The sequence below is a fragment of the Elephantulus edwardii genome, unplaced genomic scaffold (genome assembly GCF_000299155.1).
Source record: "Elephantulus edwardii isolate Elephantulus edwardi_28Jun2011 unplaced genomic scaffold, EleEdw1.0 scaffold00094, whole genome shotgun sequence".
NCBI classification, from domain to species: domain Eukaryota; kingdom Metazoa; phylum Chordata; class Mammalia; order Macroscelidea; family Macroscelididae; genus Elephantulus; species Elephantulus edwardii.
Genome location: NW_006399844.1, coordinates 9608073 through 9624565, shown reverse-complemented (window position 1 = coordinate 9624565; position 16493 = coordinate 9608073). Strand labels below are relative to the sequence as shown.

Below are 16493 nucleotides of genomic sequence, written 5' to 3'. Positions count from 1 at the left end.
TCAATGACTTCAGACGATACTTTTGACTTCTCATTTGACTTGCACTCATTGCCATCGAATAAGAATAGGCTCCCAGCTGACCCTCTATCTAGTTTTCAGAAGATGTAAATTGCACAGGAGTAGACTGTCCATCTTTCTCCCAATGAGTAGCTGGTGGATTCAAACCACCTGCCTTTGTGATGGCAATGACAATCTTTAACTACAACATAACTTACCAGTACTTAATGCTAAAACGGAACAGTTTGCGAAAATCTTACACTGTTTTTGGTATATAATAAGCCACTACCAAAGGGAGCTCTTGTTGCCTAGTGGTAAGATGATGTGCTGCAATCCAAGAGGCATGTGGTTTGAATCCACCAGCTGCTCCACAGGAGGACTGGCAATCCCCTCCCTTGCAGTTTGCAATTTACTGCTTCTGAAAACTCTCTGGAAGGTTGGTTCCAACTCAACAGCACACAGTAACATCACCACAGAAGTGGAAACTCCATTAAATATAAACTTGACCATATAATCATTAAATGTATTGGAATACAAGTGCTATAATCAGTTAGAAGAAGAAATGACAGATCAGTTCAAATTCTTTTCTCCCCTCCCCCCACATAATTATGCCATGTGATAATCAAAACATTACCTATTTAAAAAGAGAACTAGTTTTTACCTTCCTGGGCCTTTTCATATCCATCAGGATTCATGGATGGCATTAGGTGAATTCTAGTGCTACGAACTAAATCTGTTACTTCAGGGTCTGTTCCAAAGTTCTTACAAAGGTACTCAATGAGGTTCAAAAGTAGTTCTCTTCCAACCACTTCATTTCCATGCATATTTCCAATGTACTTAAATTCTGGTTCACCTGAAACCAAAATAATTAGATGGAAGACTTTCTTCCTTTTCAGTTATCATGGGCTCTATACTTTTCTACTAATACATATAAAAATTTTGAACTGAAAATTTAATGAAATACATTTTGGGGAAGGGAGCAGGAAAAAACTTCACATACATAAAGCAGCTCAATGTGTCTGAGTTTTGGGCATGCTTCCAGGAGGGACCAGTCCTTGAGGAAACACAGAGAGCCAGCACAGGAGAGAAAGATCCTAGATCTGATGAACTGACACAGTGACTGTGGCAACAGGGGCAATTGTGTCAGAAATGGTGAGATTGTCTCAGGATAGGGAAAGGTTCAGAGCTATTGTTCATACGGTCATTATGAGTTGCAGTCAACTCAATGGAACATAACAACAACAACATGTCTGAGAAGGAGGCTCAAAGCACATAAATCCAAAATCAGAACCACAGGGAGGAAGTGAGGGAAATGCAGTTACATTATGGCTACTGTAACTGATATTTTAAGGGCAAATGTGCATGGATAATTAAATGAAAAACTAATATGCTTTATAAAACTAATAGGCTTTGTAAATTTTCATCCAAATTACAATAAAAAATAAGAATTCTATAAAGCAAACAAAATGCACTATATAAGATGAAAGTAAAAATATTAATAAAAGAAACTAACTTATGCATTATATGAAATACCAAGCCTAATATGAATTATCAAAGGAATTTTCTTCTGAAGTTTGGTTACATTTTCCTATGTTTCTTGATGAAACATAGCAAGATAGTGAATAGCTCTGAGAAGCACTATTAAAATTATTTGTAAACTACAACCAAAAGAGAATAAAATAGATGAATGGGACCTTCTAAGACTCAAATCACTATGAATATCAAAACGTTTCTCCAACAGGGTAAGAGGAAAACCCACAGATGTGGAAAAATATTTGTCAATGACATATCTGATAAAGGATTTATATCTTAAAATTTATAGAATACTCTAGAACCTCAACAAGAAGACTGTAAACAATGCAATCACAAAATAGGCACAGGATATAAACAGATACCTCACCAAAGAAGAAATTCAGAAGGCAAACAAACACATCAAGAAATGTTCAAAATCCCTAGCTATTAGAGAGATGTAAGTCAAAGCAACTATCTCACCCTAGCAATAATTAAAAAGTTCAATAGGACAACAAACAACAAATCCTGGTGAGGTTGTGGAGAAAGTGATCTCTTACTCACTGCTGGTGCGAAAGTAAAATGGTACAGACACAATGGAAGGCTGTCTGGTGCCTTCTCAAAAAGTTGGAAATACACATATCATTTGACTCTTCAATTCCGCTACTGGTAATATACCCTGAAGAAACCAGAGGCATGACTCAAACAAATGTATGCACAACCATGTTTATTGCAGTGTTATTCACAATAGCAAAGAGATGGAAGCAAGTCAAATGCCCAACAACAAATGAATGGATAGAAAAACTATGTACAGTCACACAATATAACACTATGCAGCACTGAAAAACAACAAACTGATAATGCATTACACAATATGGAGGAGTCTGGAGAACATTATGCTGTGTGAGATATCTCAGTAAGAAAAGGGCAAATACTGTATAACACTTCTGTTATAAAACAGGACAGAAGAGATGGGGTGGGCAGAGAATGGGAAAAGAGTAGCTAGATAATGAACACTACAGTAGAACAGATGATAGGAAGAACTATCCTCAAGGAATATATGATTAGGCATTATACGTATGACAACAATCTGGAACAAGAGGTGGTAGGTTAGGGGAGGGGACAAGGAAAAGGGGGCAGAAAATGCATAACAAAATTAAAAAATAATTCATTGATTAAAAAAGTACTAAAATAAAACATTTTTACAATAAATTGAGAAAATAAATATCAAAATAAAAAAAAATTATTTGTAAGACCACATCTATTACCTGGTTCATGAACACCTGGATTATCTGATATCTCCATCACATAAAGTTCTCTTGATTCTACTGATTTTCCCAATGAATATAGCCGAGTGATATTAGGATATTCATTGGCAAATCTTCTCAAGAAGATTTCCATATCAGGGAAATGGTGATGGTGAAAGTCCTTTGGCTGAATTGGCTGGTGTGAGGATGACGTCCCAGGAGGAACATTAGGTGTGACAACTGTGCTAGCAGTTGCTACAGCCTCAGTTGTGTCAGGCATTATGGAAATCACAGTTGGCCGAAGGGAAAAATTCACTTCTGTAGCTGGTCCTTCTTTCACAGTTACATTATTAAAAGTCAATGGCATATACCTACGGAAATATTTTAAAAAAAAACCAGTGTAGTCCTTTCTCAGATTCAGTCTTTTTAAAAATTTTATTTTATATTGGTTTGCACACAAAATTTGTATACATTGCGTTTCACATATTCCTTCATTCATATTGTGTTTCATATGATCATTCCCATACACTGCTTTTATAAAATTAATCAGAGATCCAGTCTTTTGAAAAACAATTTCTCTTAATATCTTCTTAAAACTTTAGAATGCTTACAAATATATTACTCTCAAAGGAAAGAACAGAATGAAAGATGAGATCATCACTTCATTGTAACCATCACTATATTATTCAAAGGAGCAATAAATTATACAGACATTCCAATTACTATGCCAAATAGGAAAATTCAGAGTTAAGTTAAAGGCTGTCAATTAGCTTCTAACCAAGGTAAGCTTTCAGGAACATTTCCAGAGAAGTGAGAAGTCATCCATTTTATGTATTAAAAATACAAACTTTTTAAAGTATTAAAAAAATACTTTTACAGAGTCCTGAATTTATTCCATATTGGCATTCAATTAACCTTGAAGCAAAACTAATGTGAGGCTAACTGCCTCCATGAACAACTGCAACCTTTGCCATGAGATGAGAAGAACTAAAGAGTGTCTGGTTACCATTAATTACTAAACATTTTGGTCAAAGACTCCATAGCAGAATCTTAAAGGGAGAAAATACAGAAGTTCAATTTGTCAATTTGATAAGCCCCTGAAATTACTGCCCTGAGGTAATCTTTAAAATGTAAACAAATTCCCGAGTCTTCTGTCTTGAGCATTATACTCGTAAGATCTATCTATATGGGATCAAAGTGATAAATGCAATCTGATTACATCAGACAAGAACTTTAGGGGGAAGTAGTTTGTTGAAGAAGGAAGAACAACTCACAAAGGAGGATGAGAATGGTTACACAACTCGAAGACGACTAGAAGAAGAAGGTAATCAATTTACACAGCAGAAAACAGCTGAATTGGTGTCTGCTTTGCTGTGCATATATTCAACAAAAAATTTTCCTTCTCAACACTGCAATTATGTTTCATATTCAGCTGTACTGTTAGACTAAGTGTCTATCATGTAACAAAAGACTCTATCAAAGTATTTCTCATTATGCAAGGGAAGAAATAAAAAAATAATTAGGAAAAAACAGTCATGGTGAATAATATTTTGTGGACTACTTTTCAGTCTTACACATAAAAAAGAGGCTTGACATTATAAGTCTAGTTTAAGTCCTTACCCAGTTAAAACTGCTGTAAGATTATATGTTCCAGGAACAAGCAATCTGTGAAAATCACCAAATCTGCCTGTAGTGATATTATGATTAATACCAGCCACTGAAATGGTTGCATTCTCTAAGCCAATTCCTGTTATTGAGTCTTTAACAAATCCTTTAACTCCAATGTGGACCTAAGAAAACACAAAGAAAGAATAGACTGTTTAGAGATAATCATTTGGTAGGCAAGAGGGTGTTCCTTCTCTGCACTGATGTTAGCTAGAATTTTGGATATATAGTTAATCCTTTATCTCATAAAACATTTCCAATGCTTCCTATTTAAAATAAAAGCAGCAAAAACATTAAATGTTCATAAATAAAAGTGGTATGTGTTTGAAATCTAGTCTAGTGTGTTAAACAGACTACTGATTTTCTCAACAAGATGTAAATAATAATTTTTGGTATATTCAATAGTTGAAATTTACCTGCCTGATATTTAAGTATGAATGCCAATGGTTCATACAGTAGTAATCACTTTCTAGCCAAAAACTGAGTAGAACAAATTTAGTTAATTATTTCCATTTGTAAACATGTTCTTTGTAAAGACAGGCAAAGGGAGCCCTAAAAAGCAAGAAAGCCAAGGGGAAGAAAAGTTGGGGTAGAAAGCGCAACACAAGGGAGAGGTAAAGACAGAATTTATCCTGACGTAATAATGTTTAGAGTTAATCTACAAGCTTAAACAATGAAACACAGAATAATAAAGGATTATCTAGTATGGATTGCCATTCATATGAAACGGCATTCTCCCTTTGTTTAATCCATTATTTCTATGCCCCAATCTTCCAGGCAGCTACTTTTTTTTTTTTAGGCAGCTACTTTTACCTTTTCAATCAATGTGATCAAAGACTCACGATTGTTCTCCCACTCTTGTCGAAGCTGTGAAGCAGGTGGGTATTTGCAACAAGACAGTTCCAATGTGATCTCAAAGCAGTCAGCCCAGACATAATTGTAATCCTGCATACCACCTGTGACATAAAGGAGACATCAGCTTACTCTCAGAAGGAAAAGAATGCTGCTCTCTAAAACTCTCTCTCACTGCCACTGAGTTGAAACCAAACTGTAACCGATCCTACTATTCATCACACAAGAGGAGATTGGCCATCTTGCTCTTGCAAAGCTGCTGGCGTTTGAACTGTCAAAGAAGCATGGATTTTTAGTTAATATCACAACTCCTTGTGGACTACGGCACCAAAGCTCCTAATATAAAAGACTAAAGAAATTAAATCAGTGCATATATAATTTTTTTCATTAAGCTGTTTGAACATTGGATAAAACATTGAATTATGGAAGAGATTTAAAGGAAGGTTAAAGAAATATACATTGGTGATAAGGATGAACAAGACAAAGAATATGCACACATAAGTCAATTTAACAATAGTAATGATGAAAGAAGTTTTGAGGGTTCACTGTATGCCAGAGCTAGTCAAAGAGTTTTATGTGTATTGACATATAACATTTACAACAATTCTACCTGGTAGGTATTATTACTACTATTTCATTCATTTTACATTTGCTAAAAGTAAGGCATAGAAAGGTTAAGCTCTATGACAGGACAAAAATAAAGAATATACAGGATCTTAAGTAGCTTAAGAGTATTTGTAACAAAGCATTCTTAAGACCTACTGTTCTAACTATAATCCCCTTTATAAAAAAAATGTCGCAAAAGAAAAAGTTCTGTGTAAGGTGGCACAGCTACATGAACTAGGGAGGGGGGAAAAAAACCATAACCAAGTCAAGTTATTCAAAACATGTTCAATGGAGGAGAGAAGTAGGAAGGGAAGTATCTGTGGTCAACAATCGTCACCATTTCTATACCTCGAAAAACTCCCATACTTATTCCTAGAAAGCCTAATACTTTATCATTCTTGTCACTTGATTTTCCTCCCACTTTGTTTTTATTTTATATTGGTTTGCATATAAAATTTGTATACATTGTGTATCATTCATGTACATTGCATTTCACACATTCCTATATTCACACTGTATTTCCAACAATCACTCATATTGTTGTTGTTGTTTGGTGCCGTCAAGTCGTAGATGACTCGTAGCGACCCTATGAACGAACAGCCTGAGTAATGTTCATACATAGAGTTTGCAGAGGCAAGCCATTTCGGAAGTGGATGCCGATCCTGCTTCCAGGCTTGATTTAGTCAGGAAGCTCCAGCCAACACTGTCTACCATGTCACTCATATACACTGTGTTTTATAAAATTAATCACCATCAATCTATGCCTATTTTATTACCCAGACTTTTCAGGTCCCCCATTGGATGTTTCCTAACTCCTGTTACTGGCTAAAGACTTCTTGTTGTTAGGTACCTTCGAGTATGACTCAAAGCATACTCACATCTGAACAACAGAACTGAACTCTGTTCCATCCTGTACCATCCTCACAACTTCTGAAATACTTGAGCCTATTGCTGCAGTCATTGTATCACTTCATCTGGTTGAAAGTCTACCTCTTTCATCAACCTTCCATCTTTCCAAGCATGGTGTCCCCTTCTAAGGAACAGCCTTACCACTCAGCCACCAGACCTCCCTATCTATATGATGACACATCACAAACTTCTATCTCCAGCCCAGGTATCTCCCAGAGATTCTAATCGTCTACATCCAACCAACATCTTTACGTAGATATTACAAATTTAAAATAAAAACTGAGCTTATTTTCCTCCCAAACCTGGAGCCTTTACCACCTCAGTTAATGGTACTCCCATTCTTTTAGTTATTCAGACCTATGAAGTCATATGCTATATTTAAAATGTTAAAAAATCAAGAGTATCTCTAGCTTCAAAATACATCCAGGATCCAAAAATTTCTTATAACTTCCACTGCTACCACCTTGGATTTCTCCAGTCATTCATTGGGTAAGCAGGGCAACCCCCTACAGACTAGGCCTCCAGAGCTCCCGTAATCTGCAATTATTCATAAAACATTCTTTCTTGCTCCACTCTTGCCTTTCTATACTCTATATTCCTTCTATATTACCATACTAATTCTTTGAAAATGTGAGTCAATAGTTATTTCTCTCTCAAACCAACACAATGACCCCCTATTCAACTCAGAATGAAAAGAATTATGCAATTTGTCATTTCCTCTTCAATCTCTTCTTGTATCCTCCTTCTCACTGCCTTTTCCCCAACCATGCTGGCCTCCTTACTGTTCACTGGGCATATCAGGCACTTCCTGATTGTAGGTTTTCATCCTAACTATCTCTGTGTCAAGAATTAGCCTCTTCCAGAAATCGTTACCTCCCTCAACAAAAGATCTTTGCTCCAATTTCACCTTAACAATGAGACTTCCCTATTTAACTCTAGCACTCCTAATTACCCATACTATTTTCTGTTTTTATTTCTAAATGTTGTTTGCTGATGTGGTAGTTGTTATGTGCTGTCCAGTCAGACTCATAGCTGATCCTCAAATGAGTTTTCAGAGGCTATATACTGCACAGGAGGAGACTGCCCATCTTTCTCCTGTGGAGCAGGTGGTGGATTCAAACTGCCTCTTTTTAGCTTGGCATTCTAAATCTTTACCACTGGATCACTAAAGCGCCTTTTTTTTCTAAATAGCACTTCCAACTTAACAATATGCCTATTATTAGTGCCTTTCCTCCTACTACACTATAAGTAGCAAGAGGTCAGAGACCTTCGCTAAGCCCTCTGATGGACAATATCTGACACACAATAATCCTTTTTACGAGTTTCAAAAACATGTTTGTTAAATGAAGGAAAGTAAATTGGGGGGGTTATGAAATTACGATTTATATTCTGAATAAATTACATTTGCGATGTCTATTGAACATACACACATTGATGCCAAGTAAATTTAGTCTTCAGATATATGCAAATTCATAACCACCACAAGCCCCATAATTTGGTCCTTTAAAATATTTATTTCTTTATTTTCTTCCTCCCCATCCCTCTTCTCTCCCAAGTAATCTGATCTTAATCTTTTCTCTTAAGAGGCAAGCTGTAGCTCTTTTGGCTTTCTCTTCATTTCTCCAGCATCTTGGGACTCTTTTTGGGCCTGAAAGGACACTGCTGAGATGCAGTTTTGTGATGCTGGCAAAAATATCAAAACACTCAGACTGCCAAAGAACAAACAAATCCATCTTAGAAGAAGTGCAGACAGTGTGTTCCTCAGAGGGAGAGATGATAAGACTTCATTTCACATGAACAGGTTATCTGGAGGGGCCAGTCCTTGGACAGAGATGCCATGCTTAGAAAAGTGGAGTCACGGTTCGAATCCACCAGATGCTCTGCCGGGGAAGGAGGGACAATCTCCTCCTGTACCAGTCAGATCTGATTTGATGGTACACTCACACAAAAATAATAAAATAAATAAAAAAAAAAAAAGAAAAGTAGAGTCAATGAAGGAGAAGGACTGACACAGTGACTGCAATAACAAGTACAGTGGAGGCTGTGAAGACAGTACAGACTGTTACTTGGGCAAGTTTCCAGTCTTTTGTACACAGAGTTGCTATGAGTTATAGCCAATCCAACAGCATGTTAACCACCACCAGCACCAAGTCATATCTGTCACCTTTAGTCACCATGGAGCTATAATAACTTTTGGTAACCCTCACTTTTATGTACTTACACACAGAGACACATACTATTTATTGTACATTACATTATTCTTTTCTAATTTTTGCTACTATACTGGTCATACTACAATGGTGATTTTGTTTAAAACTATAATAACACTAAGTTTAGAAAGATTTCTAAACAAGAGGCACATAAAAATAACAATTTCTAGCATCATTAAGTATGAACTAAAACCACATATTTTACATATATATAAAACAAAACAAGCCCCAATGCTGTGGAGTTGGGGCTGACTCACAGCAACCCTCCACTTGGCTTCCAAGGTTGTGAGTCTTTTTTCACTGTCCATCTTCCTTGGGCAGGATGGTGGATTCAGACTGTTGACCTTTTGTTAACAGTCCAACTCATTACGATGTCAACAGAGCTCCTTTTGCATGCACACTGCTAACTCACTCACTGCCCTTGAGTCTCACAGCCAGATGGTGTTCAGAGGCCATATATTACCCAGGAAGAGGCTATCTTTCCACCCTGGAGCAACTGGTGGATTCAAACCATGTGCCTTTGAGGTGGCAGAGCAACTCCTTATCACTAACCCATCAGAGTTTCCGTTTTGTATATAAACAGCAGTATTAAATTGAAAATACAACCAATCCACATTTTAATTACACTAGAAGGCAGTAGACTAGACTACTTACAATAGCACCACATTCATTAATCAGGCTTTCTTCAGGAGCAACTAAAAATATAAGCTAACAGGCAGTACAGTAACATTTTAGAATGGTATCTCATCAGTTTTTCAGATTATAATTTTAATAGGATTGTAATTTGTCAGCTTCAAACAATGACATACAAATACAGCCCCAGGGTGAAGGGAAGAAAGAAAGGCTATAAGGTTTTTAAAGACAAAAGCTAGTTTGTAGAGAAACTACATTTAGTGGTCTGTGTTTTGTTGACTATACAAAGACATGTGATTGTAAGGATCACAACAAATCCCAGAACAAGAAATTATGCTCATGTGCAATCAAAAGCTGTTGACTGAACAGAGCAAAGCAACACTACATGGTTTAAAATCAAGAAGGGTGTGTGTGACCGGGATGTATCCGTTCTTCATAATACGTAATCAATATGCTGAGCAAATAATTCATGAGCTGGACTCTATAAAGAGGAATGTGTGGCATAAGGATCAGAGGAACATTCATCAACAATAACCTGTGGTATGCAGATGACACAATCTTGATTGCTGAAGTGAGAAGGACCTGAAATGCTTGTACAGAGGATTAAAGATTACAGCTTTCAATATGGAGCACATCTCAACATCAAGAAAACAAACATTCTTACCACTGGGTCAATAGGCAATATTACGATAGATGGAGGAAGGCCTCAAACTGTTGATTTCATCTTGGTTGGATCCATAATCAACACCATTCTCCAGCAGTTAGGAGATCAGGAGACATATTGCTATTGGCAAGTCACCTCTCCAAAACACTGAAGAAAAATGTTGTCAGTTTGAAGACTGATTCAGGCCCTGTTCTTTTCAATTACTTGCTACGCACCAGGGAGCTGGACAATGACTAAGGATGACAGAACACGAACTAATGCTTTTGAGTCGTGGTGCTGGAGCAGAGTGCTGCCAAAAGCACAAACAAATATATCCTGGTGAAGGTGCAACCAGAATAATGCTCCTTTGAGTCAATGACAGTCGAGTTTCATCTCTATTCATATCCTGGACATGTTGCTAGGAGAGGTTATTCCTTAGAAAGAGGGTATAATGTTTGAAAAGGTGGAGGGTCAATGAAAGAGAGGAAGATCCCCAGGGAAGTGGATTGACATGTTGTTGCAACAATGGGCTCAAGTGTGTCAGAGACAATGAGGATGGCACAGGAGTGGACAGGATTCAGGCCTGTCGTACACATCATCACTAAGAGTTATACTCGTCTTGACCCCAGCTAACAAAAACAATAACAATCCTACAGATCACATACTGTAAATTGCTGTTATAAGTCAGATTCATGATTCATCAATAAACACTTCTTTATAATGAAGACATTTTTGGTAGATACTATAAATCTGAGGAAACAGCACAATGAACAGTGTATTTAAGTGTAACACATCTTTACATAATTAACATTAGATTTACACTGTGAAAACTAGTGGACAAAAAGAACACTAATTAAATTGTGCTGTATCCTCCCCAATTTTTCCTTTGATATCACTCTATTTAATAGAAAGCCATGAAAAAAATTTGATACACAGAAGAAAAGGATTTAGCAAGATGGTCAGTTAGAAACAATAAAAATCTATTGTCAATCAGTTCCTACTCATAATGCCCCTCCATCAGGTTTCCAACGCTACAGGAGAAAGATGAGGAGAGAGATCTCCGCGCACGTGATTTACAGCCCCAGAAAACCCGTGGCAGGGTCAGCTATGAGTTGGTTCCTACTTGAGGACACACAACACCAAACCGTTACAGGAGAACACCGACTATTTTTCTCCTGAAGAGCAGCTGACTAATTCCAACTGGCAGTCTTCCAGTGTGCACTGCAGCATGTTTAAGGCTCTACTCCACCAGAGATCCTTTAGAAACAAGAGAAAAATCACTATCTTTCCTATATTAAAAACATAAACAAAAAATATAACAGAAAAAAGACCCAGTGACCAAACGTACAAGATGAAATGTAACAAAAAAGAGAATACAAGGCAACTACAAGATTTTACTGAAAGATACAGGAGGAAGAATTTAATAAAAAAATGTACATGCTTCTAGATAGGAGGCTTATAAAGATTGGAATGGAAGAAAATTATCGAGAAATTAATTTGGAAAATAAATGAGTGAGAATATCCATGAAAATACTGAATAATAAGCAGAGACCTGAACTAACAGATATTAAAGCATATTTTAAACCTATACTTACAAAAGAAATAGAGCTCAAACGTTAAAATAAACAGGCTAATGGAATAAAATTCAAAAAATGAGAACAGAAAAAAAAAGCATACAGAATATGATTTAAAGATTTAAAATCACAATTTGAGAAGGGAGGAAATGAGGATCTAAGTGAAAAGACCTGGTGATGATGGGCAAGGTCCAATAGTGATTAATTTTATAACACATAATGCATAAGGCAATGTATATGAACTCTGTAAACAAACCAATTAAAAAATATATATAATAGTATAAAAAGAAAAAAATTTGAAATCAAAGGTGAAAACAATCTATCAGTAACTGAATGAACAAAATGTGGTACACACATTCAATAGAATTTTATTAAGTTACATGAATGAAGTAAGTTCTGGATGAAACTTTGATAATATGTTAAAACATAAAAAGATAAACATTATATGATCCCATATACATGAAATGGGTGTATTTACAGAGACATCAGAGACAGAAAGTACATTGTAAGTTGCTAGGAGCTGGGAGAAATGAGAACGTGGAGGAATCATTATTTACTTCTTACATGTAGTGGTATATCATTGTGGCTTTAATTTGTATTTGTATTTCCTGACCTTATTTATCATCTATGCATTTTTTTGGGTGTAATGCCTATTCAGTCCCCCCCCCATCTTAAAGACTGGGTTATATTTTTTCCTGAAATTGAACCATAATTTACATACAGTCAGTTTTGTCCTTCTTAGTCGATAGTTTGTAAGTTTTGACAAAGGCTTAGTTATTAACTACTACAGTTCAATACAGAACAATTCTATTACTCCCCAAAATTCCCTTAGGCCTTTCTGCAGTCAGTCCTTTTCCCTCCACATTCCTGGCAATTAATGATCTGATTTGTCACTTAGAAATTCTAACAGTTGCAATTCATCCACATTGTTACATTGTATAAGTAGTTAGTTTATTTCTGAATTGATTCCCTTTATAGATGTATTAGTATGATGTTTCCAGCTATGATGAATTAAAAGCCATTTAACACAGGGTTTTGCATAACTAAATTTCCATTTAATTTGATAAGTACTCAGGAATGGAATTGTGTTCATTCAACTTTGTAAGAAACTGCCAATTGTATTCCAAGGTGGCTGTAACAAAAATGTCATAACATTGTGAACCCCCATCAGTAATGTGTAAGTATCTAATTGCTCTACTTCCTTGTCAACACTGGTATTGTCACGTGGGTTTGGTTGGGGTTTTGTGGTTTTGGTTGTTTTTTTTTTCTTTTCAACTGGGGAGTAGGGAGCTCTGGTGGTCTAGTGGTGAGAAAATGCTCTACCAATCCAAAAGCACGCAGTTTGAATCTAGTAAAGCATTTTAATATGCAATTCTCTAGTAAAGTGTTGTTCTATGAATCTAAAGGTACATCGTTCAAATTCACCAGCTGCTCCAATGGAGAAAGATGGGTAATCACCACCTGCACAATTTAGGGCCTCTGAAAACTTGCTGGGGTGCCAGCTAAGAATCAGTTCCAATTCAATAGCACATGATAACAACCACATCATGTGTAATGGTGCTAATGTATTGTCATCATCATCAGGTGCCACTATCTATGCCTCATAGCAAAGCTATGAACAACACATCTGAACCTTGCCGTACCATGTACATCCTCATGATTTTTTATATGCTCTAGCCCACTGTTCCAGTCACTGTGTCAATCCATCTTTTTCTGGGGTCTTCCTCTCTTTCTCTGATCTTCCATATTTCCCAGCATTATCTTTTTCCAAAGACTGACCCCTTCTGACAACATGATGTTAATGTGTTCTACGTATCCTCTTCAATGAAAAATCGTTCAAATCTTTTGCCCATTTTTTTTAATTGGATTGCTTGTTTTCTTATCAGAATGAGAAACATGCTGCAGTGTCAGTTCTCAGTAGATTTTACGCAACTCATTGGCAGAGTTTGAGGGTGTGTTTCTAATACAGTATTATCTTTGGTGAGGTACACATTCAAAACTTTTGTCTACTTTTAAAAAATTGGGTTGTTTTCCTATCATTGAATGGCAGAATTCTTCATATTTTAAACAAAAGTCCTTTATTAAGTACATGTTTTAGAAAACTTTGATCCCATTCTGTTATTTGATTCTACTTCTGTATGAAAAAGTAGCCACATAGGAAGTTTGCAATGATAGTCACTAAAATGTTAACTATGGTTTTTCAAGATTGTTTTAAAAGTATAGATAATAATTTCTAACTCATTATAGAAACTAGCGAAAACTCTAAGAAATTATCACCTTCAATATTTTGTTTATCTAGCGAAAACCACAGCTAACATTTTAGATGGGCAGTTTCCTCCTATAAAGATTTACAGCCTCAGAAACCTGACAGAGGGTCACGGAGGTGAAATCAATTAGAAGACAGAGAGTTTTTTAATCTATTAAAAAAGAGAGAGAGACTATGTTGTCATTGTTATGTAGTGTCGAGACCTATAATGACCCTATGTACAACCACTCTGAACCCTGCTCTATCTTGAGTCAACATCATTGTCTCTGACTCACCTACCCGCCTTTAACCCAATCACTGAGTCAATCTACCTTGTCCAGGGTCGTCTTCTCTCTTGCTCTGTCTCTCCACGCTTCCAAGCATGTTGTCCCTCTCCAAGGTCTAGTCCCTCATTGCAACATGCCCACAATATGTCAGACATAGCTTCAGAATCCTTGTCTCCAAGGAGCAGCCTGGTTTCACCCTCTCGAGGATGATCCTGTCAGTTCTCCTAGCAGTCCATGGTATATTCAATACTCAATTCAGCACTACAACTCAAAGGCATCAACGGAAGACATATTAGGCCACAAAACTTAAAACAGTATCTAACAAATGGAGAAAGAACTGACATTGTCAAGGATTTTCTTTTACTTGCATCCATAATCAATATTCATGAAAGGAGTAGGCAAGAAATCAAGCAGCTATTGCAGTGGACAAATCTGCTGCCAAAAATCCTTTAAAATGCTAAATAACAAGGATGTTTAGCCTTTAAAGACTAAGGTGCTCCTCAATCCAGGCATGGTATTTTCAGTTGCTTCATATGCATGTGAAAAGTGGACACTGAATAAAGAAGGGCAAAGAAGAACTGAAGCCTTTGTGACTGAGGTTTTAGTAAATAATATTGCCAGCAACATGAATTGCCAAAAGACAAATTCATCTTGGAAGAAGTGTAGCCAGAGCCAGGTTTGCCTTAAAAGCAAGGATAGTGAGACTTCATTTCACATATTTTGGACAGATTATTTGGAGGGTCCTGTACCTGGAAAAGAACATCATGCTTGGAAAAGAAGAGGATCACTGAAGAGGAAGACCTCAATGAGATGAACTGACACAGTGACTGTAAACTGTAACAATGACGTTAAGTGAAGCTGAGACTGTGAGACGAGAGAAGGATTCGTCAATATTTCATTCTGTTTTACATAAGGATGCTATGAGCTAGAGCCAATTAAAGGCAGCAGCTAATAATAACAAATTTAGAGATTCATATTTGCTATTAAAAATTTAATAATGGCAAACAACAAATGCTAGAGAGGTTGTGGAGAAACTGGAACCCTTATTCACTGTTGGTGGGAGTGTAAAATGGTGCAACCACTATGGAAGGCGGTGGGGCACTTCCACAAACCATTTGACCCAGCAATTCCACTACTGAGAATATATCCCAAGGAAACCATAACTGCCACTCAAGCAGATATATACACACCCATGTTTATTGCAGCTTTGTTCACAACAGCAAAGAGTTGGAAATAACCTAAGTACCCATTAACAAACAAATGGATAGAGAAGCTGTGGTATACATTGTGATACACAATGGAATACTATGCTACATGGAAAAACAAGGAACTCATGAAATATTATACAAAATGGGTGACCTTGGAGGACATAATGCTGAGTGAAATATCTCAGTCACAATAGGACAAATACTGCAGTGTCACTGTTGTAAAACGGGACTGACATCAGGGTTTAGAGGAGACTGAGAAAAATGGGATAAATTATGTATACTGCATTGAAACCGATGGGGGAGAAAACTGTTTAAAACAGATGTATGATTAGGTATTATTGTCATGACAGGAGTTGAGAATGAAGGCTGCATAGTGGAGAGGACTTGGGGGGAAGGAGTATAAAACAATGAAAGAATTTTCTTGTAGTTTTCAAAGAGAAGAGTGAACTGGGGGGAGGAGATTGGGCATGGAGAAAAGTGCAACAATGAATGAATGGAAATCCAACGTCTCTGTAAACTTTCATTAAAATTAATTAAAAATATTTAATAATGTAAATAAAAATCTAATTTATTTTTTTTTTGGCTGAGTACAGTGTACTTTATTGATGGTACATGACAAGATGGGCTCGCCAAGCCCCTCCCCTTTCTCAGGGGGATTTGATGGAAACTTGTGTCAAGGGTGTGAGATTTTCAGTGTGTGGGAGGATCAAGTTGGGGCAAGGACTCCCCAGCAGCTGAGGGTCTCTCTCTCTTCTAGTGCTATTGCTGGGGCTGGTGGTCCAAGGGGATCTTATTCTTTGGAGGCCATGTGAACCAACAGGTCGACCACCCGGTTGCTGTAGCCAAATTCATTGTCATACCAGGAAATGAGTTTGACAAAGTGGTCGTTCAGGGCAATGCCAGCCCCA

General features: G+C 36.8%; 1 protein-coding gene across 1 annotated transcript in view; it reads right to left on the bottom strand.

Annotated features, from left to right (window-relative positions):
* Window positions 1-16493, bottom strand: part of CPD (carboxypeptidase D) — a 98510-nt gene that overhangs the window by 47333 nt on the left and 34684 nt on the right. The window contains exons 3-6 of the mRNA XM_006890993.1: window positions 5232-5374; window positions 4374-4543; window positions 2775-3124; window positions 659-850 (exon numbers count right to left, since the gene is read on the bottom strand). Coding sequence (XP_006891055.1) covers window positions 659-850; window positions 2775-3124; window positions 4374-4543; window positions 5232-5374 — 855 coding nt within the window. The remainder of the gene's footprint in view (window positions 1-658; window positions 851-2774; window positions 3125-4373; window positions 4544-5231; window positions 5375-16493) is intronic.